The 21,586-nt window shown below is 46.0% G+C and overlaps 2 protein-coding genes across 2 annotated transcripts; one reads left to right on the top strand and one right to left on the bottom strand.

Moving 5' to 3' along the window:
• Positions 1 to 249: 249 nt before the first annotated feature.
• Positions 250 to 6,134, bottom strand: LOC311106646 (uncharacterized protein; the record flags this gene model as incomplete). Its single annotated transcript, XM_084149037.1, has 12 exons — positions 250 to 361; positions 441 to 489; positions 771 to 847; positions 1,577 to 1,760; positions 1,905 to 1,983; positions 2,206 to 2,298; positions 2,433 to 2,554; positions 2,851 to 2,979; positions 3,738 to 3,944; positions 4,053 to 4,254; positions 5,258 to 5,551; positions 5,916 to 6,134. The coding sequence occupies 12 exons, from the start codon at positions 6,132 to 6,134 to the stop codon at positions 250 to 252; spliced, it is 1,767 nt and encodes a 588-aa protein (XP_084005163.1).
• Positions 6,135 to 7,305: 1,171 nt separating this feature from the next.
• Positions 7,306 to 21,206, top strand: LOC311125631 (ras GTPase-activating-like protein IQGAP3). Its single transcript, XM_084158423.1, has 36 exons — positions 7,306 to 7,376; positions 7,700 to 7,787; positions 8,046 to 8,202; positions 8,578 to 8,655; positions 8,772 to 8,916; positions 9,037 to 9,150; positions 9,458 to 9,636; positions 9,749 to 9,830; positions 9,919 to 10,082; positions 10,165 to 10,252; positions 10,423 to 10,586; positions 10,866 to 11,026; positions 11,130 to 11,245; positions 11,390 to 11,553; positions 11,660 to 11,750; positions 11,902 to 12,069; positions 12,451 to 12,590; positions 12,705 to 12,875; positions 12,985 to 13,068; positions 13,179 to 13,250; positions 13,361 to 13,430; positions 13,605 to 13,813; positions 13,936 to 14,088; positions 14,225 to 14,388; positions 14,486 to 14,710; positions 15,006 to 15,146; positions 15,364 to 15,448; positions 16,920 to 17,152; positions 17,349 to 17,481; positions 17,612 to 17,862; positions 17,966 to 18,053; positions 18,167 to 18,379; positions 18,540 to 18,706; positions 18,808 to 18,936; positions 19,052 to 19,160; positions 19,365 to 21,206. The coding sequence occupies exons 1-36, from the start codon at positions 7,343 to 7,345 to the stop codon at positions 19,476 to 19,478; spliced, it is 4,944 nt and encodes a 1,647-aa protein (XP_084014549.1). The 5' UTR covers positions 7,306 to 7,342; the 3' UTR covers positions 19,479 to 21,206.
• The last annotated feature ends 380 nt before the right edge of the window (positions 21,207 to 21,586 follow it).

Raw genomic sequence — 21,586 nt, 5'->3', positions numbered from 1 at the left:
GGGGACAATGACCAGCATACACACAAGGAGTGTTTGGAATTTGGAAGACAAAGGCAATGACAAGGCAACACTTGTACATGCAGGAGATGAGACAGACAATATTCTACAGTAGCACTTACTTACATGTGCATTATAATTTTTTATACCAATTTGCAAAGAGCAGATTTGACCCATAGAAATACAGTCAATAGAGTCATTCCTATGAATACTTTCAATTAACCAACCACATTAGCCTGGACTTGCATCTAGTCACATGACTGTGCAGATTTGGGACTTCCATTTCTTTAACAGGGGTATGGTCTCTTCATTATCTGACACACCAGTGGGTGGAACTTCGGAGCTCTCGGACAATGGAGTCTCACTAAAACATATGATACGCGTTCAGTCAGTATCAAACCAAAGCTGATTACTGGAAATAACTCACAGACAACATTACGTACCTGTTAGTCTGTGTTGTCCTCGGTTTAATGCTCTCATATAAATGCTCACCTACAGAAGGATTATAACAAACAGTCTAAATAGGTTGAACAAAGCTTTTGATAACATAGCCATTACTTTCTTGTAACAATAATATTCTGTGCAGAATGTGGATTTTTAAAAATGATAGCTTTATTTTAACAGGCTAGAGTGGTCCTCTGTCCAAATAAGGACTACTTAGCCCACAGACTAGTTATAGCTAGTAGCTAGCTACTTCCCCAATGGGAGATTTGTGCAAAAGTTCATGTTGTGCACCTGTTTCTCAGGTTAAGATTGAGGGGAGTAGTTCTTACGCTGCTGGGTGAGTCCAGGGTGGTCTGATGGGGTCTGGTAATGGGGATCGGGCTGCTCATATGTATTATTCAGGTTCCTGGAGGTGAGAGGAATAGTCACGCTCAAACATCTTCATCTCAAAAATAACTTTTCAAGAATAATTAAAATGACAAGCAGCAGTGTAACATTGGCCACACACACACAGCAATGCCAAGTTAAAGGCATCTTAGATATATGGTTACTCGGGGAACGGGAGAATAACAAACACAGTGCAGCTATGCAGAAATGAGTGTGTGTGTTTACAGGAGGATGGTAGTGAATCATCAGTGGAGGCCAAGGTCATCCCCATGCACATTAATTATGTATGGGGTTTTGTTTTCTCTGCTGGTGCTCTTATGATACATCTGTGGCTGTCTGATGACTCTCCATTTTCCCATTATTCTAGTCTTCTCTGCAGAGCAGACACTCCCAGAGCTCATCTTCTTCAGTGTAATTTAAGAAAACCCAACAGGTCTTTATACCTTAACGACATTCTGCAAAAATAAACAATTTAAGAGGCCGGCGTCTGATGGCACGAAATGAAAAAGTGTTTGATTTTTCCAGAGTGCTAATAAAGAATCAAAGTCAATCACAACAAGTAAAATTACCCTGGGTTTATTTATGGGTTGTCTGGATGGGTGTTATTGGGCGTATGCACATGTGTGTATAATGTTGCATCTATGTATGTGTGCCAATGTGTACAGTAAATTAGTGATCATGTGCATTGTGTGCGCATGTATGATGATGTTTACAGTGTGTGTGTGTGTGTGTGTGTTAAATGCCTTGCCTGTTTGCCCCTGGCAGCACAGTCAGATAGCCCGGCTGCACAGTGAGAGATCCTGTCACCGGTGACTGGGAGTCACCTGCTTCTCCCATGGTCACTGTGTGTACCTGTTCTCCATCTGGCCCCGGGGCTTCCTCCTCCTTCCCTTGCTCTTCAGTAGACACCTCTGCAGAGCCAGCTCCACTCACTAGGGAACAACAGCCCAGTCAGTACACTGGAGATTAAACTGTCTAAATGCATGAGTACACTTACAAGTTCTACAAGAGAGTTGAAAGTGGCTTGAAATGGAAACACATTTTTCACAGTAAACATTTAAGCTGAAGGTCCTCACCTTGGGGCTTGTTGTTTGCCCTATGGCCATTCAGAACAGCTTTTCTATTTTGAGTATGTAGACGAGGGCCGAGACCGCTCTATGCAGAGTGTAGTGATGGTTTCCACACAAGCACGCACATCACACGCACACACCACACACTTCATTATAGTTCCCACCAACAGACCAGAAGATGGTTGATATATTATCTGGTTATAGTGTTGATATATTAACTAGATACTGGCTGATAGATAAACAAATTAGTTTGTTTTCCTGCAACCGAGTATGAAGGTCAGGAGTGTGGTGTCCAGACAGTACCTACCTGGGGTTTTCCAGGGGTGGTCAGTGACAGCCTGTGTTGCAGGGCCTCACTCAGCTTGTTGACCAGACGCTCCTGGACCGAGCTGGACGAGTCCTGGAAATGAAGACAGCGGTTAACCAACGTTATACGGTCTGATAAGGTCTGAGTAACCATATATAACTGAAAAAGTATATTCTATTGGGGATAGATTGTATGGGTTGGTGTATTTGTAGTAGTGATCCCTTTACCTTGCACTTTGACAGTAAACCCAGAGCTTGTTTGTAGTAGAGGGTGGCTCTCTCCAGGTCTCTCAACTTAAAACGAGCTTCCCCTAAACCCTCACAAGCCTGCCATTGGCCCTTATAGTCATCTAGATATATAGAGAGAGCGAGAGAGAAAAGGAGGAAGAAAGATAAATATAAAGAGATATTGAGAAAGTTGAGTAAACAAGGTAGAGAGAGAGAGAGAGAGAGAGAGAGAGAGAGAGAGAGAGAGAGAGAAAGAGAGAGAGAGAGAGAGAATGAGGGTGAGACTTAAAGTGTCAAAAGGGGTCAATGGATGTAAAGAGTCATTAATAGTCTGTTTAAACATTTATAACACACTTCAACATGAAAAATGTGCTTATTATTATTCTTATAAAGAATAAAGTTGGACTTGATTTTGTACCAGTGTCTTTGAAGGCCTGCAGGGCGTGGAGGTAGTTCTCTGCTGCCTCCTCATACTCCCCCAGCTGACTGAGGGCAAAGGCCAAGTTACTGAAGCAGCGGCCCTGAGCACGACGACTGCCCAAAGACCCTGACACAGAGACACAGCATGAGGGGGAGAGAGAAGGGGGAGGGGTATCAGAGAGAGATACAGAGTGAGAGAGAAAAATAGATTAAAAAGGGAGAGTGGTTAATACAGGGAACAAGATCATCTTTACAGCGTCATCACTTTTTTACTCACTTAAAAAAAGCATAAGTAGCTATAATGTCATGCTCACATCCCCAACAGCATGTTGGCTGACCCAAAAAATATCTTATAACCATTACATGCACATACGCGCAAGACATACCAGTGTGTGAGTCACTCAGTGGTGCTGTGGTAAGCATTCTGTAAGTCCCCATGGGATTGCCTCAGTGGAGTTTCAGCCACACACACACACACACACTTCTCTCTTTTGCTAATGTGAGAGCTGCTCACAGAGACAGATTAGAGGCATGGAGAGCACTGGACACACAGACAGACCCAGATACTGTAAAGGATTAATCAGGGTATAATGAAATGTGTGAGGAATGGTCTACCCCTCTGCCTAAACAATTACTCCTACACACCTCAGGTGACATGTTCCTCACACACACATTATTCTCTGTGGCTCAGTTGGTAGAGGGCTTGCAACACCAGGGTTGTGGGTTCGATTCCTGCTGGCACCACTCATACGAAAAAAGATATGCACGCAGAGTGCTTTGGAGAAAAGCGCATGCTAAATGGCATATCATTATTACATACAGAAAAGAACAGCACTGAACTGTGCAGAAAATACAGTTTAACTATAATTTATGTAATAAGCTCACCATGCAGGCTGGCTGCCTGGCGGTGGTAGTCCAGGGCCTGCCGGTACTGGCTCAGTGTGTTGTGAACGGCTCCCAGGTTCTGTAGGACCACAGCCAGCCTGCTGGGCTTGGTGCTGGCCAGGGGCAGGGCCCGCTCATAGCACCCGGCTGCCTCCTGGAACAACTTCAGCTGGGAGAAACTCAAGCCCAGGTCGTTGTACACCTTACCTGAAAGACGGAGGGAAAAGGTCCCAAAACTGTGATCAAATTGTTGACTGACAATGCTGTTACTCTTTTGTTTTTTCCTCAATTCAGTTACCCTGACAGTTTACCTACCGAGCATCTCTGGGTCTTTGATGTTGTCGCTCAGCTCGAGGCAATCAGTAAGCACGGTGATGATATCATCCATGGTGAAGTCATCTGACTGGAGCATGTGACTTCCTGCCTCTTTGAAGGCCGTGGCGGCTGAGTCCAGCTTGCCTGCCACCCTGTAGCTCTCCCCAGCCCTCTGGAAGCTCTGAGCTGCCTGGGTCCAGTCCTGAAAACACACAGCTTGAATCAGAACCAGCTCTACGTAGGACAGTCAGTGAGCTGACAGTATATAGATCTGGCTGCTATACATCTCAAATGAGTCAGTCAGACATTGCAGAATCTCTTACAAATTATTATGAATTAGGGATGTGCATCTTTCCTTTTCAAGACGATTCGATATGCATCTAGATACATGGGCTCCGATACTGGAACAATTTGTTTTAGTTTGAAATGATTCGGTGCGATTTGGTTTGATTAGAGGAACGAATCGAAGCGATTCGGTTCGATGCGATGCACTAACATTTGTTGCATAAACACATTCATTTTCCATTTTAAATTAAAATCTGCTGCTGATGGAGCTTATGAGTTGGCCTCTCTCAGCTGTAGCTGTCTGAGCTGACTTCTGTGTGTGTGTGCGTGCGTGTGTGTAAATTATGTATATGTCTATATTGTATGTAGGCACCTGAGCTGAGCCATAAGGGAACCTCGGCATCTACCATCCCACTTTCAGTTAGACCTGAAATCACCATCACCCACTAATTAATTTGTCATTTTTGCAGATTAAAGGTGTTGGAGATAGTAATGTATCAATATTCTGGGCCAATTGTGCACTGCCCTATGGGACTCCCGATCACGGCAGGTTGTGATACAGCCCAGGATTGAACCCGGGTCTGTAGTGACGCCTCTAGCACTGCGATGCAGTGCCTTAGACCGCTGCGCCACTCAGGAGGCCTCAGCACAATCTTAATGTGCATGAAGGCAAAACTCCTGGTGTTAATCCCTCATTATAAAAAAGCATAGCTTGGGCTTTTCTCTGAATGTATTGGGTTGGTGTTAAATCTCTAGGAGAGTATCTCACCTAAGTTTTGGAATGGCTTAAGGTGAGGAAGATAAGTACAGTTTACTGTCATTTTACAGTTCCCCTATAATGGTTAGGGGTTGAGATTTTTGGGAGGGTAATCTGATCCTTGAGCTGAACCATAAACAACATACACCTGGAGCTGACTGACCTTTAGGAGCAGGTGACAGTGGGACCTTTTCATGCAGGTGTCCCCCTCACTGGCCCCGTCCCCCTGGGAGCGGTACAGCTGGGCTGCCTGGAGGTAGTGACCAGCCGCCCGGCCGTGGTTCCCCAGGGTCTCATGGGCTACAGCCAGGTTGAACTGGAGGTCTGCTACCCGCTCGCCCCTCTCTCCTGGCTGGGCACGCTTCAGGAAGTCCAGCCCCTTCTGGGCTTTACCTGCCTCCACGTAGGCAGCTCCCAAGTTAAAGGCACATGCCCGCTGGACCCTGGTCTCCTTTAGCTGTAGGTGATAGAGTATGGTCAGAGAGGCAACTTAAACATTATAAAAGCTAACATAAGTACCAGTAAACATTATGCAGCATATTTGACTTTCTTCCATACAGTATGTCTAAATGTTGTGGTTGTCAGATGTATGTCGTTGTGAAAACCAATTACCATTTGGTGGACAATAAAGATTGTGTAAACACTGTAATCCATTTGGACTTGGAACCAGACTAGCTTTTGTTGCCTGGACATTTTCCAAACAAGAAAATCATGTGCCCAGCTCTCCCTCTCACAGTTTTAGTAAGCCTTATTTATATGGGTGAGGTGCAGGACGAAATGTCTCAAAAGGGACAACAAGGAAGTAGCCTAAGTAATGTCACCTCTATGGAAGCTTTGAAGGCCTTTTTGAAGAAGCTGAGAGCTTCTTCACAGTCCCCTTGCTTTAGGGCAATGTTGCCAGAGGCTGTGAGCTCATCAATGTCCACCTGGACCTTAAGGACATCAGCCTCTTTGTCTTTGCTCTTTACACACCCGTCACTCTTCTTCTTCTTCTTCTTCTTCTTCCTGTCCTCATGTGAAGGGTAGCTATCGGATGCCATGTTGGGTTGGCCAGGCGGTGGCTACAGGATAACATTATGAAGAGACTGATGGAAAGAGGAGAGAGAAAGAATGATGAAGGTCAGATTATAGTCACACTCACTCTGGTCATGAGACACTGACAGTACTGCCCTCCTTTGGTGACAGTGAGTACTAGCTATGTGGCTAATAACATGAGGACTCACTCAGTGCCTGTCCTCTTCAAATAAATGTTTAATCAAGTCTATTATGTGACACCTCCTGCTCACTGAAATACATTTATTTTAGGCATATATAGCCAGTATTCTCGTATTCAAATAAACATTTTTGAGAAGTAGCATGGACAGATGTTTATCTTGTTTGCTAGCTAACTTAGCTACTTTCATCTCAACTGATGTGCTGCAACGTTGAAACCACATGACTAGCTAACGCGTTAGCTTCTCGAGTCTTGGTAACATGACTGACGTAGCTAACTTAGCTAGCTATTTCACTCACATTTTCAAGATGAACAGCCATCCAAGACAGAGCCGTTTAAATTAGTTGTTTAGCTCGACAAATACATCGGTAAAGTATCCGTACAGCCTTAACACCTAGTTAGTCTATATCGCTGGCTTTTCTTGTTAGCTAGCTAGCTAACGTTAGCGAGTTACTGCTTTGTAGAGCCACGGAAAGCGATGAAGTAGCAGGTCTGTTGCTATGGCAATATTAAATAGGAAGTGAGGAGTGTTGGCCATATAAATGATTTTAGGAGACTGAAGCAGCAACTTTAATATATTATTGCTAGCTATGACTATTTACAAAATGTTTAATTTTTTTATTTATTTTTATTTTTACAAGTACCAAGCAAACATGTCCCAGAAAGTTATTTATGTTTATCACGTGTGTTCGAACGTTTCTAAAATACAATTCATGTACCACAATGCAAAGCGACCACCTGTATTGGCCAATCAGAACCGCTTCTGATTAGCCAATGAGAGGACGGCGGGATATTCAAAGTTCAAACTTTACGGAACGTAAACAGAAAAATGTGTCTGCACTGCAGTTGAGTCAGTAAGAGAGAGAGAAGGAAGGATAGTATATATATATAAAAAAATAATTGAATGTGGAAACAGGATCAACTATTTAATTGAAACACTAACCACATGCGAAAATCAATAACTTGAGACCAAAAAATATAGCTAGCGTTTTTAGACTACTTGCCAGTAATCTCGTCGGAGAAAAAGTCAAGAAAATGGGAGATTCGGGCACACAAACGCGTTCAGGCTGTAAGTTAAGCGAGCTTGGCTTGCAACCTAATTAACCAAAGTTTGTTAGACAGTAAACTGGCTGTTTTGCCTGTTATTAGGTGGGTGGCTAACTATAGCTAGCAGGTAACGTTAGCGAATGAGCTAACTTTAACGTTAAAGTTTTACTGTAACGTTATAGCTAGCTAACTTGCTTGCAAGGCTCCTAATATATCTAACGTTAGCTAACTTGTCAAGGTTAACTTGGGTCAAGTTCATGTCAACTCAGGTGTTTAGCTAGGTTAGCTAGCTAGCTAGATGGTGCTTTGTATAAAGTTATTTGATTGTTTGACATTTTGTTACAGATGAGCGGTTGACAGCTGAGGAGATGGATGAACAACGCATCCAGAATGTTGCCTATCAATACCTGTGCCGTTTGGAAGAGGCTAAAAGGTAAGTTCAGTTGAAACTTTCTTCTCAGTTGGTTTCGGGCAATAACTGACTTGTACTTCAGACTATATCAGTATCACTTCACCCTATTATGGATAGCTAACTCGCTTTTGAAGTGAACTGGCCAACTCTGTCCACAGGAAACTGGAAAAGCAACTATCTCTGTCATTAAGTCTGATTGTTCATCATGTTTCAACACATCACATCTTGCATTGATATTCGCTAGTAAATTAATATTAGACATACGTTCTCTCTTGACAGGTGGATGGAAGCTTGTCTCCATGAGGAGCTTCCTGCCCCGACTGAGCTGGAGGAGGGGCTGAGGAACGGGGTGCTGCTGGCCAAGCTAGGCCACTGTTTCGCCCCCAAGATAGTCCCCCTCAAAAAGATCTATGACCTGGACCAGGAACGCTTCAAGGTCTGATCTACTGTTCACAGCCCAATGGTTTTACTAAAATGCCTCTGTCAGTAAGAAAGAGTTTCCTGCTGAGTAACTTTCCTTTTGACTTTTTGACAGTTTGTCCTTTATTTTTCTCTGAAAAATAACACTCTGCCCCTTGTTTCCCTTCTGGATCCTTTAGAAATACCTATTTTTACTAGTACCTGCTTTTCTGCTATAATATAGTATTTTCAAATTTGACTGTGACTGAAAACCAACTCCTTTAGAGCTGAGATTTGAATTTGTGCTGAGCAAGCATAATACTATATTTCCAAGGCATTGAATAGTGTAGCTGAATATCAAAGAGGTGTCATGATGCAGATTAATCCAACTGATCATATGTTTCTGCCTCAGGGTATGGGATTGCAGTTCCGCCACACGGACAACATCAACCATTGGCGCAATGCAATGGCGGAGATCGGACTACCAACGGTATTACATTTAAAGGGAGAAATAAACTCTTTATTAGGCCTCTCCTCACCTATAACAATAGCAATTGTGATTACTGTTACACCTGAACTGCACCTAACCCGTCCCTGTTGTTTCAGATGTTCCACCCAGAGACGACTGACATCTATGATAAGAAGAACATGCCCAGGACTGTGTACTGCATCCATGCTCTCAGCCTCTACCTTTTCCGACTAGGTTTGGCCCCTCAGATCCATGACCTCTGTGGCAAGGTCAAATTTACAGGTAAAGAGTCCCAGTAGGCCCTTACTATTCAATCACAACTGGTAACTGGGTTAAAGGGAAAATACCATATTAATGTTCCTCTGTCATTCCTGTGTTTTTGGGGTAATATTTATTCTCCAGAGGAGGAGATTAACAACATGAAACGGGAGCTGGACAAATATGGCATCCAGATGCCAGCCTTTAGCAAGATTGGGGGAATCTTAGCCAATGAGATAACAGTGGATGAGGCTGCTGGTAAGTAGAGGCACAGATGTTTTGCTTTGTTGTTTTCAGATATAGAAAATGCACCATATTTCAAGTTAAAATATGAATTCACACTGGTCCAAAATGTGTTTGTTTTAGACAAGGGGTTGTCTATTGGCACATTGGTACTCTCCACTTAAACTGATATGGATGAGATTCCAAAATTGAAACGCCTATAGACGCATCAGATACTATCGAAGTTCCTCGGTCATCGACTGTCATCTAAGAGTCAATGTTGTCACCGTCCTTGAATAGTTTACCAAAAGGTTGCTTCCATCTCCCTTCTCTCTCCCTCCAGTCCACGCTGCAGTTATAGCTATCAACGAGGCAGTGGAGAGGGGGCACGTGGAGGTCACTGCCCAGGCCCTGCGGAACCCCAGCGCTATGCTCACCAACCTGCAGGAGCACCTGATGCCAGTCTACCAGGAGATGCTGCGCCAGGCACGGGCACAGAAGGCGGCTTTCGCCTACACCAAGGTGACTAACTGACTGAATTAATATGATCATAAAAAAATGCATTTATAGCTGTATCCCTGGTACAGAGTGTCTGTTGGTGTCAGGATAGTAATCATGTGTACTGAATTTCTAGCGTAACGGTTCAGAGGAGAAGGATATCTATGAGGAATACCTGACCCAAAGTGAGATTCAAGAGAACATTGACAAAGTGAATGGTGGGTAGGACTTAACCATCAAACAGATAAAATAAGAAGATAAATAACAATCGGAACTAAACCAAGTATTTTGTCACTGTGTTTGTAGTGCGTGCGGCCATAGAGCAGGTGGACGAGGCCCTGGATTGTGGGGACTCTCTGGCCCTCCTGGAAGCCCTCCAGGTCCCCTGTCTGGCCCTGAGGGGCCTCCAACGAGACCACGGGCCCTGGTACCTGGAGCAGCTGGCCACTGACCGTGAACAGAAGGCCCTGGTGAGAAACTGCACATTCACACGCGCGCACACACACACACAAACATTGTGACCCCTGACCTTTGCTCTCTGACCTGTGGCAGGACATGGGCTGTGTGGACCCTCTGGAGCGAGACGAGCTGCAGGAGGGGGTGTGTGTGGCTAACGAGGAGGCCCAGCACAACCAGACAAGTCAGTACAAACTCAACTAAATACTGTATCGTAGTCAGTTTTTATCACAAGGGGCATGCACTATATCAATTCCAGTGACTTTTGAGTTGCTGCATGTGTGCCCTGTCCTTTGCACTCACAATGTTCCATTGTAGATCCATCCAAACAAAATATGCATGTGTTTTATACAGTGCAGAAAGCTGTGAGGTCCATCAATGAGGCCCTGCGTCTTGGGGAGCCCAGGCAGACTGTTCGTGCCCTCATGGATCCTGATGCCCACCTCCCAGACGTCTACCCCTTTGCATCAGCGCTCTACCAGAGTGAACTGGCCCCACTGCAGCGGCAGAGCCCTCAGGTAGGTTAGACTACAGTTCCCCCACCTGGCCCCTCAAGCTACCATGGTCACCTAATCATATCCACCATCCCATCTCAACTCAACTCCTTTTCTCTGAACTCCATGCAATGCTGTCTTGGCTGTAAACAAGACTGTGTTCCATTAACATTTTTGTAAAATAAAGGTTCAAAAATGAAAAGTAATATAAACAATATAGGGGGAAATGACCAGGTTACCGAAATGGAATAACTTTGTTGTATGTAAACTAACTGTAGTGAATGTGGTCCTTGGTGCCTGCAGGGGGAGATGCAGCAGGAGGAGCTGTTTGTAGCAGTGGAGATGCTCTCGGCGGTGGCTCTCATCAACCAGGCGGTGGAGGCCAAAGATGTGGGGGCCTTCTGTGCCACGCTGGTCAGCCCTGCAGCCGGCCTGGCCGATATTGACGACAGCCTAGTCCAGAGGTGGGTTTCCAGAACTACTCTCCTGACAATTCTCAGAGTTGTCTCCATGTAGCCTAGTTGCAGATCTGTATAATTTAACCAACTCCTTTGTTATTTGCCTCAGGTACTTTGAGGAGCTGGGTGATCAGAGGAGGAAGGCTGGGAGAGTTCTGCTGACGTGGAACGAGCTCCAGAGAGGACTTAACTCTGTAAACGCAGCAGCACAGGAAGAACATGACCGTACGTTTGGAGAACTGAACACCAACTCCCAGAAACACTCTGAGTTTAGGTCCATTGACAGAAATATTTTGTCGGATGCTATTTGATTCTAAAACCAGAGGAACACCTTGTATTTGACTGGATCTGCTTCCTGTTTGTCCACAGAGATCCTCACCATCGGGTTGATTAACCAGGCCCTGTGCCGAGGCGACCCTCAGAAGACTCTGGCTGCACTGCTGCTGCCCTCTAGTGGCCTTGAGGAGGTGGCGACACTCAATGCCCGCCGCTATCACGACGTACTTACCAGAGCCCGGAAGCAGAAGGCTGAGGTATGTCAGCCATGAAGACATAATAGTTTAAAACAGGGAATATAAACAAGATTTTGTGGTTCATTATTCAATGCTGTGTTCAATGCTGTGCCCTGTCCTATCACAGGTGAGCTGTGACCCAGGAGCAGAGTTGTGGTTGGCTGACATTCAGGAAGGAGTGAGGAGAGCCAATCATGACACTCAAAGAGCCCTGAAGAGTGAGTTGGCATAGTACCCTCCACATCATGTGTTTTTTAAAGCCATAGTGAAATTCTATACTGATGGGTTTCCTCACAACAGTTGCAATTCATATTGTCACAAAATGTATAACGTTATCTTAACGTTGTGTGTGTGTGTTTCCCTGGCCAGTGTCCCTGGGCTTGGCGGCCGTGAACCAGGCAGTGAAGGAGGGCAAGGCGTCCCAGACGCTGCGAGTCCTGCGTTTGCCAGAGGTGGCGCTACGGAGCGTGGTGGCAGAATGCGCTGGAGCGTACCAGGCTGAACTCACCGCCCTACTAGGAGCCAAATCTGTGGGAGGTCCGTACCCACTTCCGTGATTCACTTGCGTTCATTCTGGTTGTGATCTATGCACTAGTAGCATATTAGCTGCCAGAATTGGTCAGCATTAACCGTAGACTCAACGATGCACAAATTAAACATCAATATCAGGTCGATTTCAGCAACAACTAAGAGCGTTAAAGCGTGAGGCTAAACTTCTCCACTGTTTTGGTCCCGTAGCCACCACATTGTAGCAGAGTGAAGCACACCCGTGCTCATGCGCAGATACTATGTGACTATTGTATCGAGCTCATCTCAATATCTGCGGTGCTGCTCCTGGCAGCATCATAACACTGAGTCTACCTTTAAGCTTCTAGGTAGTGACAAGCCCTAATCTCTATCTGATGTACTGGGACTCAGGGGACAACCGGAGCCCATGGCTGAAGACTAAGATTGAGGACAGCCCCTACTACTTCCACCTGCACAAGCTGGAGGGCACCTGGGAGAGACCGCAGGGCTTCGTTCAGAGCACAGTGTTCCTGGCCCACAAAGAAATACAGGTCAAAATACAAAATTACCTGTAAATACAGTGCGAACGAGCTACAGTTTGTATTGATTAGATGAGCCAACAGTTATTATGGCTGACTGTCTCTGTGGTCTGTCTCCCTCTACAGGCGGTGCTGAGCAGTGTGACTGCGGCCCACAGCCGGGAGGTGCATTGGAAAGCCAGCGAGGGCCTGGTGGTGCAGCTGCAGGCCAGGGCCCAGGGATTCCTCCTCAGACAGAGGCTGGGTGCCCGTCTGCACTTCCTCAACACCCAGCTACCAGCCGTCATCACCATCCAGGTCAGCTAGCTAAGGGTTAACGCATAGAACCACAGTGCAAAGACTATCTTTACATACCCAAATACATTTTCAAAACGGCACGGTGCTCAATGTGTGTTTTTGTTTCCAGTCCCACTGGAGGAGGTTCGTACAGCAGAGGGCCTACAGAAAGAGGCTACAGTATCTCTACCAGAACTGGAGGGCTGTGGTCACGGTAAGGTCGACCAAATAAGCTCTTTGTAAATTAGATGACAAACCCTGTGTTTTCCTGTGTTGAAGTTGACATCTGTTGTTCATACTGTTTCTCACGTGTGTGTGTTTTAGCTCCAGGCCAGTGTGAAGATGTGGATTGCTCGGAGGAAATACCTTTCTCGTCGGCGCTTCTTCAGACGTCAAGTGAGTGCAACCAACCCATCACCCCTGTACACAAACCTTCATCTCTAATTTTGAACAATTTTTTTGGGGGGAAAATTGCTACTTGTAGCCTGACCTTTGTCCTTCTACAGGTGGGTGCCATTATAAAGATCCAGGCATTCTTCCGAGCCAACAAGGCCCGTGAGGAATACAGAATGCTTGGTAGGTGGCCACAGCTCCACTCACAAGTCTGTGCCTGGTTTCCCACCCTCTTTTTATTTTATTTTTTACAATGATCATAACTAAAGTCCAATGTAAATACCAAGTCTATTGCATAAGACCAGCCTCACTTGCATTGACATCCCCCGTGTTAACACCTTGATCATTCTCTTCCAGTCCACTCCACTACCCCGCCGCTGTCGGTAGTGAGGAAGTTTGCCCACCTGCTGGAGATGGGTGACAACGACATCCGCCAGGAGGGGGAGCTGCTGCGTATGAGGGAGGAGGTGGTGAGGACCATTCGCTCCAACCGCCAGCTAGAGACTGACCTGGACCTAATGGACCTCAAAATTGGACTGCTGGTCCGCAACCGTGTCACACTGCAGGTCGGAGCCTAGTTCATTCTGTTATTACTACACTTGTTTAATCAATTCTATTTATTTTTGTTTTGGAATGGGCCTAGAAGTGTCCATAGTCCATCACACTTCTCATCCATTTATGACTACAGGAGGTAGTTTCCCACTGCAAGAAGCTGACCAAGAAGAACAAGGAGCAGCTGTCGGACATGATGGCTCTGGACAAGAGCAAGGGCCTCAAGGCCCTGAGCAAAGACAAGAGGGAGAAACTGGAGGCTTACCAGCACCTCTTCTATCTGCTACAGGTGAGCTGAAGGAAACTACATTTTTTGAATAGGTATTATTGATACAGGGTCAGATATTTTATCTGCCCCCTCATATGTGGTCTGTGCTGAGTTTTCTACAATGGCTCGTTTAATTTTAAGTGTATGTGTTCTCAAGACTCAGCCTCTGTACCTGGCCCAGCTGATCTTCCTGATGCCCCAGAATAAAAGCACTCTCTTCATGGAGACGGTCATCTTCACCCTGTTCAACTACGGCTCCGACTGCAGGGAGGCCTACCTGCTGCTGCAACTGTTCACCACTGCGCTGCGCCACGAGATCAAGTCAGTGTTCACACACTATACACACACAGGCTGCTCAGGGGGATCAAGTTGCACTGAACTCAACATCTCACTCTTTCTCTCTCTCTCCCTCTCTCAGGTGGAAGGTGGACCAGCCCCAGGAGGTGGTGACCGGGAACCCCACAGTCATTAAGATGTTGGTGAGTTTCTACCGCCATGCCCGCGGTCAGACTGCGTTGAAGGAGATCCTGGGGCCGGCCATTAGAGAGGTGCTGCAGGACCGCACCCTCAGCATCCGCACGGACCCCTGCGAGATCTACAAGAGCTGGGTCAACCAGACCGAGACCCAGACCGGCCACAAGAGGTCAGCACTGAGCCAGGAGCAAATGTAGAATCGCAGCGGCACACACACATACTCCTATAGAGATCCCTCTACTAGAGTTGGCTTGACTAGACAGTTTTAGATTGGTCAGCATACAGCAAGAAATACATTAAACTATGCAGACTGGTTTACTTACTTTAGTTGAATGCACTGATTTGATTTGCTCATGACTAGAATTTAAAGATATGTACTCAGATTGGCTTCGAGGTCCATTGAGAACAGTATGTACATGCATACAGACACAGCAACATACTCTGTCTCCTCTCCCCACCCCCAGCTCCCTGCCCTATGAGGTGAGTGCAGAGCAGGCCATGGCCCATCCCGAGGTACAGCGTCGCCTGGACATCTCCATCGTCAACCTTAAGAACCTCACAGACCGCCTGCTCAACGCTATCACCAGCAACCTGCACAAATTACCGTGAGGCCCTCCATATGCACTCTGCAGAGCTTCTTTTTCATTCTCAATGAAATTAGTTTGAATCACAGCAACCTAATCAAACAGCTGTTGGACATTCACGCCTTCTTCTCACCAGATTTGGCTACAAATTGATTTAGTTTGATTTGTTTCTCTGAGACTTTATTTTCTGTGATGGGAGTTCAACTCTCAGGCTTTCTCCTTCCTCCCACTGTTTCAGATTTGGGATGCGCTACACAGCCAAGGTCCTGAGAGATTCTCTACATGAGAAGTTTCCTCAGGCCAGCGAGGACGAGCTTTACAAGGTATACTACTGACCAGACTACATTAATAAATCACTTAGATAGATAGATACGGTTAGATATGATCTGAACCTTGCATGTGTGATGACATGCTCTTGTTTGTGTTGTGGTCAGATTGTGGGGAACCTGGTGTTATGATGGTTGTGTTGTGGTTAGATTGTGGGGAGCCTGGTGTTGTGGTCAGATTGTGGGGAACCTGGTGTTATGATGGTTGTGTTGTGGTCAGATTGTGGGGAACCTGGTGTTATGATGGTTGTGTTGTGGGGAGCCTGGTGTTGTGGTCAGATTGTGGGGAACCTGGTGTTATGATGGTTGTGTTGTGGTTAGATTGTGGGGAGCCTGGTGTTGTGGTCAGATTGTGGGGAACCTGGTGTTATGATGGTTGTGTTGTGGTCAGATTGTGGGGAACCTGGTGTTATGATGGTTGTGTTGTGGGGAACCTGGTGTTATGATGGTTGTGTTGTGGTCAGATTGTGGGGAACCTGGTGTTATGATGGTTGTGTTGTGGGGAGCCTAGTGTTGTGGTCAGATTGTGGGGAACCTGGTGTTATGATGGTTGTGTTGTGGTTAGATTGTGGGGAGCCTGGTGTTGTGGTCAGATTGTGGGGAACCTGGTGTTATGATGGTTGTGTTGTGGTCAGATTGTGGGGAACCTGGTGTTATGATGGTTGTGTTGTGGGGAACCTGGTGTTATGATGGTTGTGTTGTGGTCAGATTGTGGGGAACCTGGTGTTATGATGGTTGTGTTGTGGGGAGCCTGGTGTTGTGGTCAGATTGTGGGGAACCTGGTGTTATGATGGTTGTGTTGTGGTTAGATTGTGGGGAGCCTGGTGTTGTGGTCAGATTGTGGGGAACCTGGTGTTATGATGGTTGTGTTGTGGTCAGATTGTGGGGAACCTGGTGTTATGATGGTTGTGTTGTGGGGAGCCTGGTGTTGTGGTCAGATTGTGGGGAACCTGGTGTTATGATGGTTGTGTTGTGGTTAGATTGTGGGGAGCCTGGTGTTGTGGTCAGATTGTGGGGAACCTGGTGTTATGATGGTTGTGTTGTGGTCAGATTGTGGGGAACCTGGTGTTATGATGGTTGTGTTGTGGGGAACCTGGTGTTATGATGGTTGTGTTGTGGTCAGATTGTGGGGAACCTGGTGTTATGATGGTTGTGTTGTGGGGAGCCTAGTGTTGTGGTCAGATTGTGGGGAACCTGGTGTTATGATGGTTGTGTTGTGGTTAGATTGTGGGGAGCCTGGTGTTGTGGTCAGATTGTGGGGAACCTGGTGTTATGATGGTTGTGTTGTGGTCAGATTGTGGGGAACCTGGTGTTATGATGGTTGTGTTGTGGGGAACCTGGTGTTATGATGGTTGTGTTGTGGTCAGATTGTGGGGAACCTGGTGTTATGATGGTTGTGTTGTGGGGAGCCTGGTGTTGTGGTCAGATTGTGGGGAACCTGGTGTTATGATGGTTGTGTTGTGGTCAGATTGTGGGGAACCTGGTGTACTACCGCTACATGAACCCAGCCGTGGTGGCTCCGGATGGTTTTGACGTGGTAGAGTTCTCGGCCGGCTCCTCCCTGCTCCCTGAGCAGCGCCGCATCCTGGGTTCCATCGCACGCATCCTGCAACATGCCGCCGCACACAAACACTTCCACGGCGACGGCGCTCACCTGCGCGCTCTCAACGACTACATTACCCTGACGCACTCAAAGTTCCGGTGAGTCATCCTGTCTTTTTAGCGCAACCTCCACCCCCTTTTCAGAGGAGAGCTTTATTACTATAATTAGGCTATACATTTACATTTTAGTCATTTAGCAGACGCTCTTATCCAGAGCGACTTACAGTTGTAGTGAGTGCATACATTTTCATACATGCTAATTGGCTCTTAAGCATTATTCATATATCTTCCGCAGTAAGTTCCTGCGTGCTGCGTGTGACGTGCCGGAGCCAGAGGAGCGTTTTAACATTGATGAGTACTCTGAGATGGTCATCCTCAACAAGCCTGTCATCTACATCTCCATCAGTGAGCTCCTCAACACACACAAGGTCTGGATGGCACATAAGCTAAAGATGCATACTAACTTTTTGTTTTTAATGGGTTCTGGGGGAGGTGGGTTGGGAACAGACCTTTTCATTTTAGTAGATCCTGTGCACTAAAGTGTGTGTGTGTGTGTAGCTTCTGCTAGAGCATCAGGACTCCCTGTGTCCCGACCAGTCTGACCCGTTGCTGACTCTGCTGAGAGACCTGGGGAAGGTTCCCACTATCCATGCTCTGGTTGGTGAGGAGGCTGTAAGCCCCGCAGAGCCCCAGACAGAGCAGACCCTGGCCCAGTACAGTAAGATGGAGGTGTCCCTCACCCTCACCAGCAAGTTTGATGTGTTCAGAGGCTCTGACGATCACCCTGACGCCAGGGGGATTCTCCTCAGGTAGGGGCTTAAACCATTTAACATTTCAGTGTAGTAAGACTATCACACAATGAAAATGGCATGTCTAATGTGAAGTGTGTTTGTGTGTGCTTGTGTTTTGCAGTACCAAACAGTTGATCATCGACGTGATCCGAGCCCAGCCTGGAGACACACTGAGTGAGGTCCTCAGAGCCGCCTCCTCTCAGGATCAGGTATATTCCACAGCTCTTCACTGGGCTCCCACACACCCTCTTTCTCTCACTCTAATCCATCCATGGGGAGTTGGTAGTAGTTAACCCCCTAACCGCTGGTGTATTCCTCTCAGGAAGTGCAGCACGGGTGGATGATGCACCGCCGCGCCCAGAGGGACGCCCGCACCCCCGAGAAAATGAAGAGGAATCAGTCGATCGTTGCCGACGGCAACCTGTCTCTGGAGGAGAAGAAGCGGAAGATCCAGCGTAGCCTGAGGAGGCTGGAGAGCCTGGGGGTCCTGACCCCACCTGACTCTGAGACACAGATACTACAGCTCATAGCCAAGGTGGATGGAGACACACACTACACCACACACACAATGACATTTTAATTGGAAAGATATCATACCAAATCAACTACACCTAGCTTGTCGCAATTGGTCGGCATTTTGTATTTGCAACAAACATTTTTATTGTTTTACCTTCTTTCCAAACCACCCCTCCCAGGACATCCGCCACCAGCGTCTGTACCGGCAGCGTCGTCAGGCTGAGCTGGTCAAGCTGAGACAGACCATGGGCAGCCTGCACTGCAAGAGCTCCTTCCACAGCGAACAGGTGGACTTCTACAGTCAGTACATCACCACCTGCCTGGATAACCTCACCGCCAAACATAGGTACACACAAACACATGTGGGAGTGTGACCACACTGCTTGAGGTTCAGTAGGAAAACTGCTACACACTGCTACTATGCTGAGTTCTCTCTCTCTTCCTCAGTAAGGTGAGTGGAAAGAAGGCAGCAGAGAGCAAAGGGAAGAAGAGCAAGCAGCCCACTCTGACCTACACTGCTGCCCGTTTACATGAGAAAGGAGTCCTGTTGGAGATCGAGGACCTGCCAGTTACACAGTGAGTATACACACACTCAAGCATGAATGTGCACACAAACACCACCCTACCAAATCACCATGTATGGTTACCTAGGTCCTCAAGAAATTACATGCATTTTATTATTTCTCCTCAGGTTTAAGAATGTGATCTTTGACATTGTGCCGGGTGAGGAGGGCGGCACGTTCCAGGTGAAGGCTCGCTTTTTGGGGGTGGACATGGAGAAGTTCCCCCTCAAATACCAGGTGAGTCTGGGTAGTAGGAGAATGAAACTAGAACGGACATTTCAATACAAACCTATGGTCTGTGTTTGTGTAATTGATGTATATCACAGTCTCACTGAAATCAGTGCTCTATATTGCATTTGCTGCAATTATAAATTATTTAGTGCTGCTATTTTGAAAAATCCTGGATTTCAGAACTGTCTATTCACACATCTGTGTTTGTAGGACCTGCTGCAGCTGCAGTACGAGGGAGTGGTGGTGATGAAGATGTTCGACAAGGCCAAAGTCAACGTCAACCTGCTCATCTTCCTCCTCAACAAGAAGTTCTTCAAGAAGTGAGGGGTTAAAGGATACTGCCAGACCACCCACCCCAAAACGGGGCCAAATGCTATTATTAACTCGTACCTATACACATCTATTTTTGTACCAATGGATCGTTTTTGTTCATATCTGAGTAAATTGATCCAATCAGTTAATTTAGAATGATGATATTCAAACAGGAAATTCACAAAACATGGTCAGTAAGGATGAAGAGGGTTGCTCCTCTTAACAATTAATGAATTTGCTCAAGTGTGTACAAATGTGTTTTTGCATAGCCCAACTCCCTCTGAGACACCTGCAGAGAGTTGGGGTCAGAGCCAGCCAGGGGCAGACATTATTAACGACCTGGAGCAATTAGCGTTAAGGTCTTGCCCAATGGCATTAGACAGATGTTTACCTTGTCGGCTCCGGGATTTGATCCGGCGACCTTTCGGTTATACTGGCCCAACACCATTGTCTTACGTCAGATCGTGTCACTCCTACGCGACGCTGGTCCCTCAACCACAAATCAGTGCAGACGGCCGTCATGCTATCTGATGTGAGACAAAAGGCCCAACACCCTAACCTTGAGGTTACCTGCTGCCCAACTATTTGCCTTGAGAGATGTTGCTCCTCATTTTGCTTGTTGTGATGACAGATCTATAGTAATCTCACCCTCACCCAGATTTGTTTTGTTTTATCTACTTTAAGATATTAGAGCAGCTTTACTTTAATAAGGGATTTTAATCAAAAAGGATGTGCAACCGTATTTACATACAACATTTGTTTATCTCTAGTGGTGCTATCTGTGTACGAACGGCTTCATCTGTTATCATTTATTTAATCCACTGATGTTATACGACGACTGTATCCTAATCTTATTTTCAGCCGGCTGATTTCGCCACCTTTCTCCCTTTCAAAAACTCACTGAGCAACTTCTCATACATTATGGGGGGATTTGTGCTTAAATAGAAACGCTACAGTTTGCCACATAGCAGCCTACACAATCCTCTAGTATTTTGTGCACTACTTGAAATGGGCACAGGACTGCCGCTAAGCTGCATTTGCTCCCGACTCCTCATACATATTCTCTTAGGGGATTTGATGTTGTGCAGCTTAACGTTTCAAATGTCAATGTTTCATTGGCCTAGCAACAGGAACTGGTACTATAACGTGCCTTGGGACTTCCTGTGATCATGGCTTATTGTCTCCCTGATGTGTAGGTTACGGACAGGGCTGGCCACATTGTAAGGAGTTTGTGTATTTGACCCTAAAGACTGATGAAACAGGGTATTGCAATGAAGGTGACTTCATTAGCTAGGCTTCTGTCAGCTGGAGCCTTGTGGTCCAACCTTTGACCCCTAACCTAAGAGGCTTGACCTTTTCTTTAGTCTGGGCTTGAAACTTGGTTCAAACTTATGTACATATTTTCTGTCATTTATTTGTATTTTCATCTGTCATTCTGCTACCCTGTTGTCAGTCTTCATTTGTTTTATTCTATCTCATTCTCTTTTCAACACTAACATGTTCAGGCCAGTCACAATTTCCACCATTTGGTTGCTAATTTGATGTGAACCAACATGACAATACAACTGTCCTTATTCTCTCCACATAGTGCTGTAGCTGTAAGGGAAATTGGTTAATCTAACCAGACAATAGACCAACTGCCTGAGAAATTGTTGTTCTAATGAATCTGACTATGCAATGGAAACCGTTAACACTCCTGTTTTTACTTTTATATTTAAATAAAAATGTAATTGTTCTTTCACAAGTTCTCTGTCAGTTTGTTTTACATACTTGATTACATTTCTAAAGATTAATCTATTTTCTTCACCTGTTATTCTTAATGGCAGTTTTTTTCTAATGCTTTATTATATCTTTGTAATGGCCATCAGACATTTTTATCCAAACCATCTCAGCAGATGCTTGCTTGCTCTGTGAGCTCCACAAACTGGTAAATAACAAAACCTACCATGGATATTCACCATGTACACTACATGACTACAGGGATGTAGCTCAGTTGGTAGAGCATGGCGTTTGCAACGCCAGGGTTGTGGGTTCGTTTCCCACGGGGGGCCAGTATGAAAAAATGTGTGCACTCACTAACTGTAAGTCGCTCTGGATAAGAGCGTCTGCTAAATGACTAA

This window comes from Coregonus lavaretus (assembly GCF_964263955.1).
Source record: "Coregonus lavaretus genome assembly, chromosome: 3".
In the NCBI taxonomy this organism is placed as follows: domain Eukaryota; kingdom Metazoa; phylum Chordata; class Actinopteri; order Salmoniformes; family Salmonidae; genus Coregonus; species Coregonus lavaretus.
Note: the sequence above shows the minus strand (reverse complement) of the source record. Positions and strands in the feature narration are given on the sequence as shown.